The 14,552-nt window shown below is 41.9% G+C and overlaps 1 protein-coding gene across 4 annotated transcripts in view; it reads right to left on the bottom strand.

The window, feature by feature from the left end:
- The window catches only part of bcar3 (BCAR3 adaptor protein, NSP family member), a 178,659-nt gene that overhangs the window by 43,185 nt on the left and 120,922 nt on the right, over positions 1 to 14,552 (bottom strand). Inside the window, exon 1 of one of the 4 annotated variants that reach the window (XM_060830588.1) lies at positions 2,912 to 3,073. The exons of 2 other annotated variants lie outside the window; for them this stretch is intronic. In XM_060830588.1, coding sequence (XP_060686571.1) covers positions 2,912 to 2,923 — 12 coding nt within the window. In that variant the 5' untranslated portion in view covers positions 2,924 to 3,073. Of the gene's footprint in view, positions 1 to 2,437; positions 2,820 to 2,911; positions 3,074 to 14,552 lie in introns of those variants that run through there. One more of the 4 variants, XM_060830585.1, reaches the window with a different exon arrangement.

Here is a 14,552-nt window from a genome sequence, read left to right as displayed (position 1 = left end):
TCCACTGGCTGGAGTCATACTTGGCACAGTTGGCACTGGTTGTGATTGGAGATCAATCATCTCAGCCTCAAGAACATCTCTGCAGGAGCTCCTTGGGTCCTAGACCCAACCATCTTCAGCTGCTTCACCAAGAATTTCTCCTCCAACAGAAGGTCAGAAATAAGGGTACTCACTGATGACTGCATAATGTTCAGCACCATTCATAGCTCCTCATATACATGTCCACATTCAGCAAGACCTGAACAACATTGAGGCTTGGGCTGATAAATAATAAATAGGAGAAAGTAAGGGAGATCAGAGGAAGGGCTTATGCCTGAAACATCAACTGTCCTGCTCCCAGATGCTGTCTGACCTGCTGTGATTTTCCAGCATCACACTTTTCAATTCTCATAAACAACAAGTGTCATTCACAGCACAGACGTACCAGGCAAAGGAAAAATCCAACCATTGCCCCTTGACATTCAATGGATTACCATCACTGAATCCTCCACTCTCAATACCCAGAGGCCACCATTGACCAGAAAATGAACTGGGCCAGTGGGATAAATACTGTGGCCACTGCAGCAGGTCAGACACTGGAAAACAGTGACTTATCTCGTGACTACCCTAAGTATGGCAATGATCTACAGGTCACAAGTCAGGAATGGACTGGAGTACTCTTCATTTGCCCAGAGGAGAGCAGCTCCAAATACACTCAAAAAAAATCAAATCAACACCATCCAAACTAAAGCAGCTCACTTCATCAGCCACCTTAAATATCCTCACCCTCCACCACTGTAGCATCAATGTGTAACAAGATGCCCTAAAGCAACTAATCAAAGTTTAATTTGCTGCATATTCATAACTCAACAGCTCTACCACCCAGAAGTTCACTTGTGAAGGCAATTCTCGGGGCAATAAGAGAAGGGCAATAAATGCTGGTGTTGTTTTGAATTAATAATTCAAACAGTGCACCCTGGATATTGTCGCTCATAACAATTTAAAACCATTCTTCACAGTGGAGTTAATTACTCATCATTTTAGCCTTTTGTTCCAATATTGACCTCATTATGAAGTAATGTATGTGTTTCAGTTCAACAAAGCTATCTGGGAAAGTACCCATCCTCCATTAGGCTGTCTATCGGACAATCTCTGTTTCCACCCTGGCCCTGTGTCATTATGAGAGTTTAAACAGTTTATCTGTTTAAACTTCCGGCCACTCTGTAGACTAAAAAACTGTGCTGGAACTTTTCTTCATTTCTTCCACTCGCACAGAGCCTTCAAACCGCAAATCCCAATGCGAAAGAAAATTCTTCTGAGCGCGATATTTTCTTTGTGCGGCTGGGAATGGTTCAGAAAAACCCACATGAGACACAAAGCGGTTTCCCACACAGACTCTCTCGGACTGACATAAGACACCTCGGTTTTTTTTTTGGAATTCAGCTCAACTGAGATTTTCAAAGTGGGGGGGTGGTTATTAATTTTATGAGAGATTTTTGAGAGATCAACATAGAACGAACAGCCCAGGCTGTGGGGTGAGTCAAGGACGGGATTCATTAAGTGGACCCTTGTGCACATCCCCTCGGGCTCTGAGGGAGGGGGATAAACTGGGGAGCAGTTTCCCAGCTTGTGTTAGGTCGCTTGCAGAAATAGTGTGTCTCCTGCCCAAATCCCACCCACCCAGCCAGCCAGCCTTAGGATTTTCTTCAGGAGCTTTGCTGCTCCCGCCTCCAGACTGAGAATGTAACAATGTCCATCAATATCCAGCTTCCAACCCGGAAACTCACGAGTTGCACCGACGGACACGAGTCTCAAGGATTATTGGCCATGAATCACAGGGTTCCGTTGGAAGATGGACCAATGCCGTTCAGCTTTCGACCAGAGAGAGAAAAAAACATCTTTATTTTTAAACGATTGAGTGTGTTTCTTTTAAAGTTTACATGTGGTGCGGGGATTATTTTTAGTTCATTCCTTACCAAGACGGTTGGCTGGGCCCAGACCCCGAACCAACACTAATAATACCCTCAAACACAGGAACTGTTTCACAGCTAAATGGAAAGTTCCCATGACAACCTCTCGAGTTATTTTAAGTATTAAAGCCTGATGCCTGACTAAGGAAGAGAACATTGGCTTAATACAGTACAACTGAACCAAACTCCGTGAGTCTAATGTCACACACTTAACAAAATAAAAACAAAATTGAGCTAACAGATACATTTGAAAAGAGCCTCCTTCAGGGGGAGCACCGGGATAATAGGAAATTTAAAACTTTACACAGACCAAAACTTCATTCACAAAACCATTCCTGTCTGTATTCACACAATGAGAATGTCTCAGCTGTTATTCCAGAGACGTGGAGCGTGGGATCTGAAAACCTTATGCTGGTACAAATATATGGGTTTTTTTTCCATCAGGAGTAGCCCGGTCTGTTTGACCTGTAGAAATGTAATGTACGTACCTTGACTCCAATGTAGGAACTCCGATAGAAACAGCACAGGGCTGCCGAGAGAGCTCTTAAAACACTGCATCTCTCTGTCATTTTGACGGTTATGATGTCCGCTATTTTTGTTTGGGAAAAATCAAAAATGCACACGGATTGCCAGGACACCGGGTTAAAACACCACAGAGGATTTCACAGGGAATGGTAAGTCCATCACTGGGTCGCGAACTGACAGCTCCTGGTAACGGGCAGAGCTCTCCTTAAGCGCTCGCTGAGGGAGTCAGCCCGTGGGGTCCCGCACTGGCCATGTATGGAGAGAGAGAGAGAGCTGGACTTCCACGCGGTTGGACTGACAGACAAATAGCGCTCTCCACTCACTGGAGACAGACAGCCCCCTTTGCAGAGCCGCTGGAAGCTCAGAGCAAGACGTCAGCTCTCCAGCACTCACTCCCTCCCTCTGTCCCGGGGGGGGGGGGTTAGGATGCACCTTACCTGGATCACCATGGCTGTCTGTACCCTTCTTCTTAATCTCCCTGAGGGACAGTGCTCTGAGGGTACTGAGAGAAGCCAGTCCCGTCGCCAGCTGAGAACCGAAAGTTGAGTGGGAATAGCCCTGGACCTGCGTTCTGAATCATTTACTCATCCGGAGAATGCAGATCTCGCCTCATCCCGTTAATGAAATGAGACTCCCAGCTAATTGCCAACAATACGTGTTTGAATGAATCATAGAAATAAAAGCATTAAAACCCGACCCTTGTTTTAAAAGCTGTAAACAGAACGAACTCTCCTGAAAATGATGACTGTTCAGATCAATTAAAACCCGTCAAACTCTACATTTTCTTTAGACTGATTACCACAACAGGAACTTTCGGATCCCGGGGTGCGGAAGAATGAGTATCAGCCCATCTCCAATTACACAACATGCTCATGGAAACTTAGATTTTAAAAATGGAGCATATATTTAAAATAATTAGCAAGAAAGCAAAGAGGATATGAGAGAGAAAAAAACACACAACTAGTAATGAAGGTCTGCAATGTACTCTCCCTGAGTGTGCTGGAGACAGGTTTACTGAAAACACCCAAATAGACTGTTTTCTGAAAAGGAAAAATGTGCAGGTTATGGACAGAAAGCAGGGAGGATAGCGCTAGGTGAGTTGTCCCTTCAGAGAGCTAGGGAAGATAATACAGGCTGAATAGCCTACTGCACTGTATTAATCTGTGAATTAATAAGCCATTGTCCACACGGCACAGTGGTTAGCACTGCTGCCTCACGGCGCCAGAAACCCGGGTTCAATTCCCGCCTCAGGTGACTGACTGTGTACACACTACTGTGTAGAGTTTGCACGTTCTCCCCGTATCTGTGTGGGTTTCCTCTGGATGCTCCGGTTTCCTCCCACAGTCCAAAGATGTGCAGGTCAGGTGAATTGGCCATACTAAATTACCTGTAGTGTTAGGGGTAGGTGTGGGCTTGTTGGGCCGAAGGGCCTGTTTCCACACTATAATCTAATCTAAAAGACCAGAGCTCCTGAGGTTTTTGTTTCATTTATTCATTCCTTGGGTGTGGGCATGGCTACCTGACCAGCAGGTGCTGCCCCATTCCCAGTAACCCTTGAGAAGGTCGGGGTGAACTGCAGTTCATTGGCTGGAGTCACCTTCACAATGTAGTTAGGGAGGGAGTTCCAGGATTTTGAACCAGTAACCGGCAATATCTTTCCTAGTCAGGATGGTGAAAGGCTTGGAGAGGAATTTGCAGGGGGTAGTGTTCCTGTCTATCTGCTGCCCTTGTCCTTCTAGTTGGAAGTGATCATTGATTTGGAAGGCACTCTCTAAAATGTCTTGGTGAATTTCTGCAGGGCATCTTGTGCATGGTACACATTGCTGCTGCTAAGCTTTGGTGCAGGTGGGAGTGGATGTGGTGCCAAACAAGCAGGCTGCTTTACCCCGTTAAAAATCACACAACACCAGGTCATAGTCTAACAGGTTTAATTGGAAGCACAATAACTTTCGGAGCGATAGTGACTATCACCTGATGAAGGAGAGTCGCTCTGAAAGCTAGTGTGCTTCCAATTAAACCTGTTGGACTATAACCTGGTGTTGTGTGATTTTTAACTTTGTACACCCCAGTCCAACACCGGCATCTCCAAATCATGCTTTATCCTGGATGGTGTCAAGTTTCTTCAATGTTATCAGAGCTGCACCCAACCAGGTAAGTGAGGAGTGTTCCATCATACTCCTGACTTGTGCCTTATCGATGGTGGCTAGGCTTTGGGGAGTCAGGTGGTGAATTATTTGCTGCAAGACTCTTAGCCTCTGACTTGTCTTGCAACCACACTGTTTATATGACTAGTCCAGTTCAGTTTCTGGTTAATGTGAATGAGTGTGTTACAATAATCAAGGGTTACTGATTATTTTCCTTCCAACTGTGCACTTACAGGGACTGACAGGCAAACTGCTGTACTGGGATATATACAGCTCAAAGTGCATTCAATTATCCAGAAAACAATAAAACATCCACACATTGTCTTTCAGATGCTGAAATGATTTTTTCAGCACTGTCCAATCACTCAGAAGTAAATCACTCTCTGCTTGAAAAGCTTCTTCCTGATGTCTTACTTAAACCAACCTGCTGCCAGCCTCTTGTTGTCCTGAAACTGGGTTAAGCTCAGTGGAGCACATACACCAGATTGAAAAGTACTGCATTGTCACATGTAATACCTTCTGGATGAGTTCCTCATTGCCTGTCTGAGTGCATGTGAAAGGTAAGAGTCTTTTTTTGGTGCAAGGTAAGAGCGTTTTGCTTGGCAAATGGTGACCCTTCAATCAACATTATTAGAGGAAAAGAACCAGTCACTCTCTCATTACAGTTTATGGGATCTTGCCATGTAGAAATTGGCTGGTGTTTGCCTACATGACAACAATGGTTACATTTTAGAAGTAATTCATCCACTGTGAAGTCCTTTTGGGGAATTCTGTGAAGGTGGAAGGTTCTATAAAATAAACATTGATCTATTAGTTTAGATCCTACTGATTTGGACAAGTTGAACCAAAATTGTCACACCCCTAGCCAAGTTGTTCTAGTACAGGTACAACAGTGGCATCTACCCGACAATGTAGAAAATTGCCTAGATGTGTTCTAAACATAAAAAGCAGGTCAAATCCAACCCAATCAATTACTGCCCCATTGGTCTCCTCTAGATTATCCATTAGGTATTGGAAGGTGTCACCAACAGTGCCATCAAACAGCAGCTGCTTAGCAATAACCAGCTCAGTGATGTCCAGTTTAGGTTCTGTGAGAGCCACTCAGCTCCTGACCTCATTACAGCCTTGGTTCGGACATGGACAAAAGGGGTGAATTCCAGAGGTTAGGTGAGAGTGACAGTCTTTGACATCAAGGCACCATTTGACTGAGTGTGGCATCAAGGAGCCCTAGCAAATCTGGAACCAATGGACAACGGAGGCAAACTCTCCACTGGTCGGAGTTATCTCAACTGCAAGACATCCATGTAGGAGTTCCTCAAGGTAGTGTTCTAGGCTCAATCATCTTCAGCTGCTTCGTCAATTACTTTCCCTCCATTAGAAGGTCAGAAATAGGGATTTTTGCTGATGATTGCACAATGTTCAGCACCATTTGCAATTCTTCAGATACTGAAGCAGTCCATGTCTACATGCAACAGGACCTGTGCAATGTTCAGGTATGGGCAGTAGTATTCATACCTCACAAGCCCAAGTCAATGACCATATCCAACAAGAGAGAATTTAGAACATACAACATTGCAGCACAGTCCAGGCCCTTCGGACCTCTATGTTGTGCCACCCTGTGAAACCAATCTGAAGACCATCTAACCTATACTATTCCATTCTCATCCATATGCCTATCCAATGATCATTTAAATTTAATTATTGTTCCTTGATATTCAATGACAGGAGTCCTGAATACCCCACTGTCAATATCCAGGGGGTTATCATTGACAGGAAATTGAACTCGGCTACCCTTCAAATACTGTGGCTACAAAAGCAGGTCAGAAGCTAGGGAACCTACAGCACGTAACTCATCTCCTAACGCTCAAAAATGTGTCCACCATTTGTCCACAAGACACATAAGAAATATTTCCTGATTGTGTGGATGAGTGTAGTTCCAACAACCCTCGAGAAGCACTGCAGAGATTTACCAAGGCTCCTCAGACAGCACCTTTCAAACTCATGGCCACGACCATTTAGAAGGACAATGGCAGCAGATACATGGGAACAGCACCTCCTGCAAACTTCTGGCTCAGCCAGAGATGTCCACATTAAGAATTAACATTTGAAACAGCCGTTTCCTAATGAATGCTGAGGTAACTGTTTCCAATAGTTGAAGGGTCAAGGTGGTGGTCTCAGAAATCGAAGATTAAGTATCGACAGAGGACACCCAAAAAATATTCACATTTAAGAGTTATGAAATTCCAGAATAGATTCCTTTGTAGTAACTGAAAGCCCAGTTTCTACATTCTAGGTTAGATTAGTTGGGTGGATGGAGGAATTTTGCAGTACTTAAAGAAATATGGGAATAGGGAGTGTAATGTAATTAATAAATGTAATTGAAACTATTCACTTGAATGGAGTGTATAGGTCAGCTGGGTTGGATCAGATGACTTATTACCGTTTTGTAACATCTGCATATTTCACTGTGTCTTCCTGGAAATGTACAATTAGAAAGCAAATGACCCGGGGGTGTTAAGGAAATACTTTACAGTGAACCATTCTTCCAAACTGTTTCTAAGATTCATTTGCATATCAGTGGTAGAGACGAATGAGATTTGGAAGATTCTCAATTATTTATATGCTTTATTAACTGCTCTCTTCTACTGTCCTGCCCTCTTAAGTACTCAGTGCACATGTCCATCAGGATCCTCTGCTCAAGGGTGACATGGTGGCTCAGTGGTTAGCACTGCTGCCTTACAGCTCCAGGAACCTGGGTTTGATTCCAGCCTCGGGTAGCAGTTTGTGCATTCTCCCTGTGTCTTTGTGGGTTTCTTCTGCGTGCTCTGGTTTCCTCCTACAATCCAAAGATGTGCAGGTTAGGTGGATAGGCCATAATAAATTACCCATAATGTTCAGGGATGTGTAGGTTAGGTGCTTTGGTCAAGGGTAAATATAGGATAATAGGGCGGGGGAATGGGTCTGGTTGGGTTACTCTTCAGAGGGTTAGTGTGAACCTGATGGGCCGAAGGGCCTGTTTCCACATTGTAGGGATTCTATTTTCTAGTACAGTTGGGTTTACTTGCATTTGTCTTTGACAATACCTCACAAGATCATAACTTCTACCATCGAGCAGGACAAGGACAGCAGATGCATGGGAACACTACAATGTGCGAGTCACATATCTTGTTTTAGAACTATGTCACTGTTCTTTCGTTGTCAATACCTGTCATTCCAAAAACCTTGGAACTCCCTTCCCAATAGCAGCATGGCTGTACCAACATCTCAAGGACTGCGGCTATTCAGGATGGCTGTTCATCACCTCCTTCTCTAAGGGTAATAAGCAATAAATACAGCCTTGCCAAAAACACTCACATTTCATGAATGAAAAGCAACCCGCAACTCTATAGGAACTGGATAACTTTTATCTTTTGATCCCTACTTGGAGGAAAACACAGAGTATTCCACCTGCAAAATTCCCTCTGTTCAGACTGGTTTTGAATTAAGAAGGGAAGTCACCAGTGACCCCCTGGTATTTGCCTTGGACCAACTGATTGGCTTTCATGTTTCCACTTCCATTTCAGGGTTAATGGCTGAGGCAGAAACAACTGCTACATTCAAGTTTAGATCAACTGAGTTGATAATAGAAAATTGCTTAAAGTGAAGATGAGAATAGGAAGATAAACATAATTATAATTGATTGTTTATGTGAACTGATGGAATTCTGCCTTCAGTGTAATTTAGCCCTAAATACATCCCAATTACCTCCCGCCTTTTCAAAGATTGATAGTCAATACACAGCTGAGGTTTGGTTCACTATGAAATGGAAAGGTCACCATGTTGGGAATTCTGGGCATGGTGTTACCTACACACATCCTTGGGGTGTATGTCTGGTCTCCAACAATCTGGAGACCGAAAGACTGAGCCAACGAATTTTGCCATTAGACCCGAGCATAAGTTACTGTTCTTAAACAGGCCGAACTCATTATCTTCGCAGAGAGCTCAAAGAAACCTTCAAATACGCACTGAAATGGATCAGACAAACATCTAATTTTAGATCTTAAGGCACTTAGGTTAATTACAGCCCTAGTTCAATCCACATCAGTAAATACTGTAACATAAACTGTGATAACTGAATTCAGGGGCACACCCGGACTAGTAGTCAATACCATGCATGACTGGTGTACCAGGAAGTTCTTGAATCATGTCCCACCCAAGTATGCTATTTCTCTGCTGAAACTCACCTCCTCCACTTGCAGCATTCCTTTTCCAAGAGAAAATGGAAGAGGCTTTTCATATCTCTGTACCATTTTAAAAATAACAACTTATTAAAACAAGGTGGATGCTAAAGTAGCCACAGTTCATGATTGAAGAAAGATATGTTCTGGGTAACTGCAGGTCCACAGCAGCTCAGCAATATAGACAGCAGCAAATTGAAAACCAGATGTCAAATGTATTACACTCTCATTAGGGGCACAGCAGAAGTGTGTTTAAACCAAGTATCAGTGCATCTCACTATACGCCCTGAGAGCATGGAAGCAGTCTGAGTGTTTGAATAATATTACCGTCCATTTTTGACCTCTCGACCCACACAAGCTGCATAGTGGGTAAGGAAATTATACTTAATCACAAATGACAGATGGGTATGTGAAAACAGTAATGCTGGTGTGTCAATCCATTCAAACAGGTCATTAGTGATAAGTGCTTTTTGAGAAAATTTACGACATCTCCATTTGACTCCTTAAAAGGACTAGTCACCACTAATGGAGGGAGGACCCCCTCCCCTCCACCTCCCGGGAGTTCCCTTCTTTCTAAATCCATTGATAATACTGCTACACGTCAAATTGATCAGGAACAGCAGGAGACCATTTAGCCCCTTCAATCTGTTCTGCTGTTCAACAAGATTGTAGTTGACCTGTGAACTAACTCCATTAACCCGCCTTTGACCCATATCCTTTAACAAATTTGATAACAAAAATCCATCAACCTAAGAATCAAAACAAACGATCACTTTATCATCAATTGCTATTTATTGGGAAAAAAGTTCCTAACTTATACCATCATAGAGTCATATAGCATGGCAACAGACCCTCCAATCCAACCTGTCCATGCCAACCAGGTTTCCCAAACTAAACCGGTCTCATTTACCTGCATTTCGCCCGTATCCCTCTAAAACTTTCTGAATCATGTACCTGACCAAAATGTCTTAAATTTTGTAACTGTACCTGCATCTGTCATTATCTCTGGCAGTTCATCCCATATCTGCATCATCCTCTGTGTAAAAACGTTGAACCTCAGGTCCCTTTTAAATCTTGCCCTCTCACCTTAAAAGTATGTCCTCTACTTTTGAACATCCCTACCCTAGGGAAACAACCTTTGCTATTCAATTTACCTATGCTTCTAATGATTTTATAAATCTCTACAAAGGTAACCCCTCAACTTTCTACGCTCCAGGGAAAACAATGTCTCAGCCTCTCCTTATATTTCAAACCCTCTAGTCCTTCTAACATCCTTTGCATGTAAATGTGTTTCCTAATTACAATCCTGAAAGAACTAGTTCTAATTTTTAGACTACTTCTCCTTAGTCCTAGTGTGATGATGCTGAGGCTTTAGGAGCTATATTTTGTTCTGGTTTCTTTTGAGAGAAAGATTGAATGAAAGGTGAGAAGTAGTCCATGGTAACATAAACAGCTAGGGAGACCTTGGGGTTTTTAAAAAAAAGTTAGAACAATAGATGCAGCTTGCATGGGTGTGGTCAGTTCTGACAGACCAGGATTTCCACCTTATTTTAACTTTTAGATCCAACAGAATCTGCTGGAGTTTTGAAGAAGTAGAGGCTATTTTTCCTTCTCTCTCAGTTAGAACTAGAAGCTGGGGTTTCTCTTCCTACTGTGGGCATTGCATGTAAGAAAATCTGATTCCTAAATTTACCTTTTTGCCAAGAGGTGTGTTTATGGGATGTTACTATATTGGAATAGTTAATTACTAGTAGTGTCTCTATTATTCTGTTAAGATTTCCAATAGAGTCAATTTATTCCAAGTTTTTTTTTGTTTGAATAAATTGTGTTTTGCTTAATGCTGAATACTTTGACCAGTCACACTGCATCTGGAACACAGCACTTTACATTTGCCTTTAAAATAAGAAAAAGTTAGGGTCTAGACGATCTTAAAATATTTTTAGGGAAGTCTAATCTGGTCCATAACACAGAGTATCTAAGAAGCAGAAATAGTTCCTCTATATATATATCGTATCAGTCCTCCTGAAAAGCTTGTAAACTTTGAATAACTCAATGTTTAACATTCCCAGGGTACACAATTTTTGTTTGTGAAATCTCTATCCCGCATTTTAATCATTGGAGTCCAGGATTCATTCCAGTAAATCAATACTGTATTCCCTTCAAGGTCAATATAACCTTCCTACAATGTGATTCCCAGAAGTAAATATAGAGCTCCAGATGTGATCTAATTTGGCCCTTGCATAGATTACCTTCTAACCTCTTAAAGTTCAACCCTCTGGAGAAAGACTAACATTCATCCATCTCATGGATACACTTTCTATTCAGGAAAGTGTAAGTCTTGTCCAGCTAAAGTAAGTATTAAAATCTGTAATTTCTAATACACCTTGGAATAACTGTCCCTACATCCAACTGGTGATTTCTCAGGCTCCTTGTTACAGATATGTAATTTAACATCACATTTGAGAAGAGGGGTGAATGCATGTTCAAACTTCCAAGGAAGAGAAAAGGTGATGGAAGCAGACACAATAGCAGCATTCTAGAAGCACCTGGATGAATTCACAAGTAGCAAGGGAATGGGGAGGGTGGGTGTGGATCCTGTAAGTTAAGGCAGTTTTAGTGTGGAATAGCAAAATGTGTTGATGCTGTATTGTTCTTTGGTCTAATTGCTCTACAAACCAGCTTTCTGTTTCTGAAGAGCATACCTTAACTCCAATCTGTCTCTATAGTTTATCAAGGTGCAAAACAGCATTTATCAGGTTTTTCTCTACTGCACATACACCATCCGAGACCACAACACCACACCACAACACAACACATGGACTCATCATAGGGTAGTAGAAAAATCACTGTACAAAGGTCAGGAATAAGGTGGTTGCAAGTTACAATTCACAACTAATTATTGTATGGCCTTAAATATCTCACAGCATGTAAATGTTGTGGTCTCCAGGATAAGGTGCGAGTATTTTATACTGGCGTAGGGCTGCTCAGTTAGTCAAAGAGTTTTGCACATTCTATCACAATGAAGTTGGAGCCATCAATGTCTGTTCCCAGCTACACCTTAAGGTTGCAGTTTCTGAGCTTCTTGTCAATGGCAAGAAGTCTTCACATCTGAGGAATGAAAAACCTTCAGACTAAAGAAGGAAAAAAAACACCAGACGTATCCCCGAGTATTAACAAGGCACCAGTTGGTGCCTGATTGTTAAGAACAAATTACTTCTGGGGAATTACGATTAGATGCTGGTAAGTAATTTATCAGTAATAGAAGGGAAAATCAAGACTGGTTCTGGTCGAGAGCAAATTTCTGATTTGAAAATGTCACGAGAACATTCATTGTGACTCTGGCCAGTGGGTGGATGCCAGTTTTGTTCTGCTTCACTGCAAAGCTTGAAAACAAACCAAATTGGACTGAGAGCAATTGGCACGCAGGCTGCCGATACCCTGGCATCAGCCAAACCCACTGCTGTAGCACCATGGGACAACTTTTTGATACTTCAGAGTACAGTCAATGCATATCCTACTGATCAGCTGAACCATCATTGAATGCACTGTAAATAAATCCCAGTTACCTATCTTGTAAAGATTGCTGCCTGCAAATTAGCTGCTGTATTTCCTACATTACAAAATTGATTACACCTCAAAGAATGTTTTATTTGCTGTCATGCTCTTTGAGATGTCCTGAAGTTTTGATGGAGCTACTTACACACAAATCTTTAAAGTCAGAACGAAACCAATCATCAGCAACAAATTGGCAAAGATGAGCTAAGTAGGTCAAATAATTTCCATTGGAATAAACTTCATGAAAGGCACAGCTAAAACAATGTAGACCAGCAAAGAATGTCCAAATCAATTTCAAACTGCAAGTTTAGCCCCTGCTGGAGCCTTACTCAGATTATCCGTGCCCCATCAGTAAAAGTAACTAATGATTTTAGTCTGTAATTTGAACATTATCGTTCATTCCTATCATTCATTACAAGATGTTGATAAGGAGTAAATTAAAGGAAACTCCCCCTTTTGGAAAAAAGAACAAAATATGATGAAAACACAGAATTTGCCATGTAAACAATTATTGCTGCCAAAGTAATGTTTGATATTCTGGGTCCAGAAATATGGACAGTGATGCACAGTGACAGCAACAGTTAGCCCATGATTATTTCACAAATGAATCATTTGCAATACATTATTGCTGTTTGAAACAGGTCTTAAATATAGCACTAACAGCTATTTCTTCCCTTAGATTCCATTCCCTAACCAATCAATTTCTCTTCCAATGCAATCTCTTCTGAAATAGTTGGTTCATGTTGAGAAGGATTCCATGGCTTGATAAGCACTGGCTGCATTTGTTTCAGAGGGTTGAGGGTAAGGGTCACACCCTCATTGTCGCTTCTCCAAAGGCCAACTACCTCTAGCCTCATAACTTCCAATACAAGAGCCTCTCACCACAATCTGGAATCCAGATGTGACGAATTCCCTTTCTGTTAATAAACAATACTAAAGGAACAAATAAGTTGTTGGGAATATGATCTCAATATTCCTATTCCATACTCGATACAGAGGAACCTCGATTATCCGAACGAGATGGACAGGCACTATTTTGTTCAGATAATTGATTATTTGGATAACTGATTTTACCTTAAACAAGGGAAGCCATGCTGATTTAACACTGTGCTATACCGTAGAATTTGTTTAAGTCTTAAATTTCAATGTATTGAGCGCAAGAGGACACAGATTTCACATGATGAACAAAATAAAGCAATGATAACATGAGAAAACTTTTTAAAAATGTAGTAGTTAGCATTTGACAAGGAGTGGTGAAGATAGCATTAAACAAGGTCCTGAACAGCTTCTACGATTGCAAGAGCATTTGTTAGTTTCCGGGAACTCAGTCTCACGACAAAAAGACAGAGACACTACCTCACGCATGCGTTTATGTTCTCGGTCATTTCTTTTTATGAATATCTCGATAAAGTATCAGGAATATTGTAAAACACTTCCTTTTGCAAAGGGCTGTGTAACAACCTTTACCTAAAAAATATCCAGTCGCTGATGCTTGAGCTGCTTGTGTTTCTTTCTTTTTGCCAGCGTTTTCACATCTTCTTCAGCACGGGTAAATTGAGTACACTTACCTCTTTGATGTATCGTTTTTGGGGACCTTGAAATCTTCTTCGGATAATCCAAAATTCGGATAACCAATATTCAGATAATCAAAGTTCCTCTGTATTCTCAATATCAACATCCTAGGAGTCTAGATGCTCAACTATAAACTATATAAATACAGTGGCTACAAGAGAAGGTCAGCGGTTAGGAATTTTGTAGCGAGTAACTCACCTCCTGACAAAACCATCACAGGTCAGTAGTCAGAATACTCCCCACTTACCTGGTTGGGTGCAGTTCCAACAACACTCAAAGCTTGACACCATTCAGGACAAAGTAACCCACTTGATTGGCACTACATGAACAAGCATCTACTCCCTCCAGCACTGATACTCAGTAGCAGCAGTGTGTACCATCCACAAGATGCACTGCAGAAATTCACCAAAGTTCCTTAAACAGTACGTTGCAACCCGTGACCACAGCCACCTAAAAGGACACTGACAGCAGATCCATGGAAACTCCAACACCTGCAGGTTCCCCTCCAAGGAAATCACCAGCTTGATGTGGAAACATCAGCATCCCTTCAATGTCATTGGGTTGAAAAATAGTAATTTGCATGCATTTAC

Source organism: Hemiscyllium ocellatum, chromosome 9 (assembly GCF_020745735.1).
Source record: "Hemiscyllium ocellatum isolate sHemOce1 chromosome 9, sHemOce1.pat.X.cur, whole genome shotgun sequence".
Taxonomy (NCBI): domain Eukaryota; kingdom Metazoa; phylum Chordata; class Chondrichthyes; order Orectolobiformes; family Hemiscylliidae; genus Hemiscyllium; species Hemiscyllium ocellatum.
The sequence above is the reverse complement of the archived record's forward strand: the minus strand, read 5'-3'. Positions and strand labels throughout refer to the sequence as shown.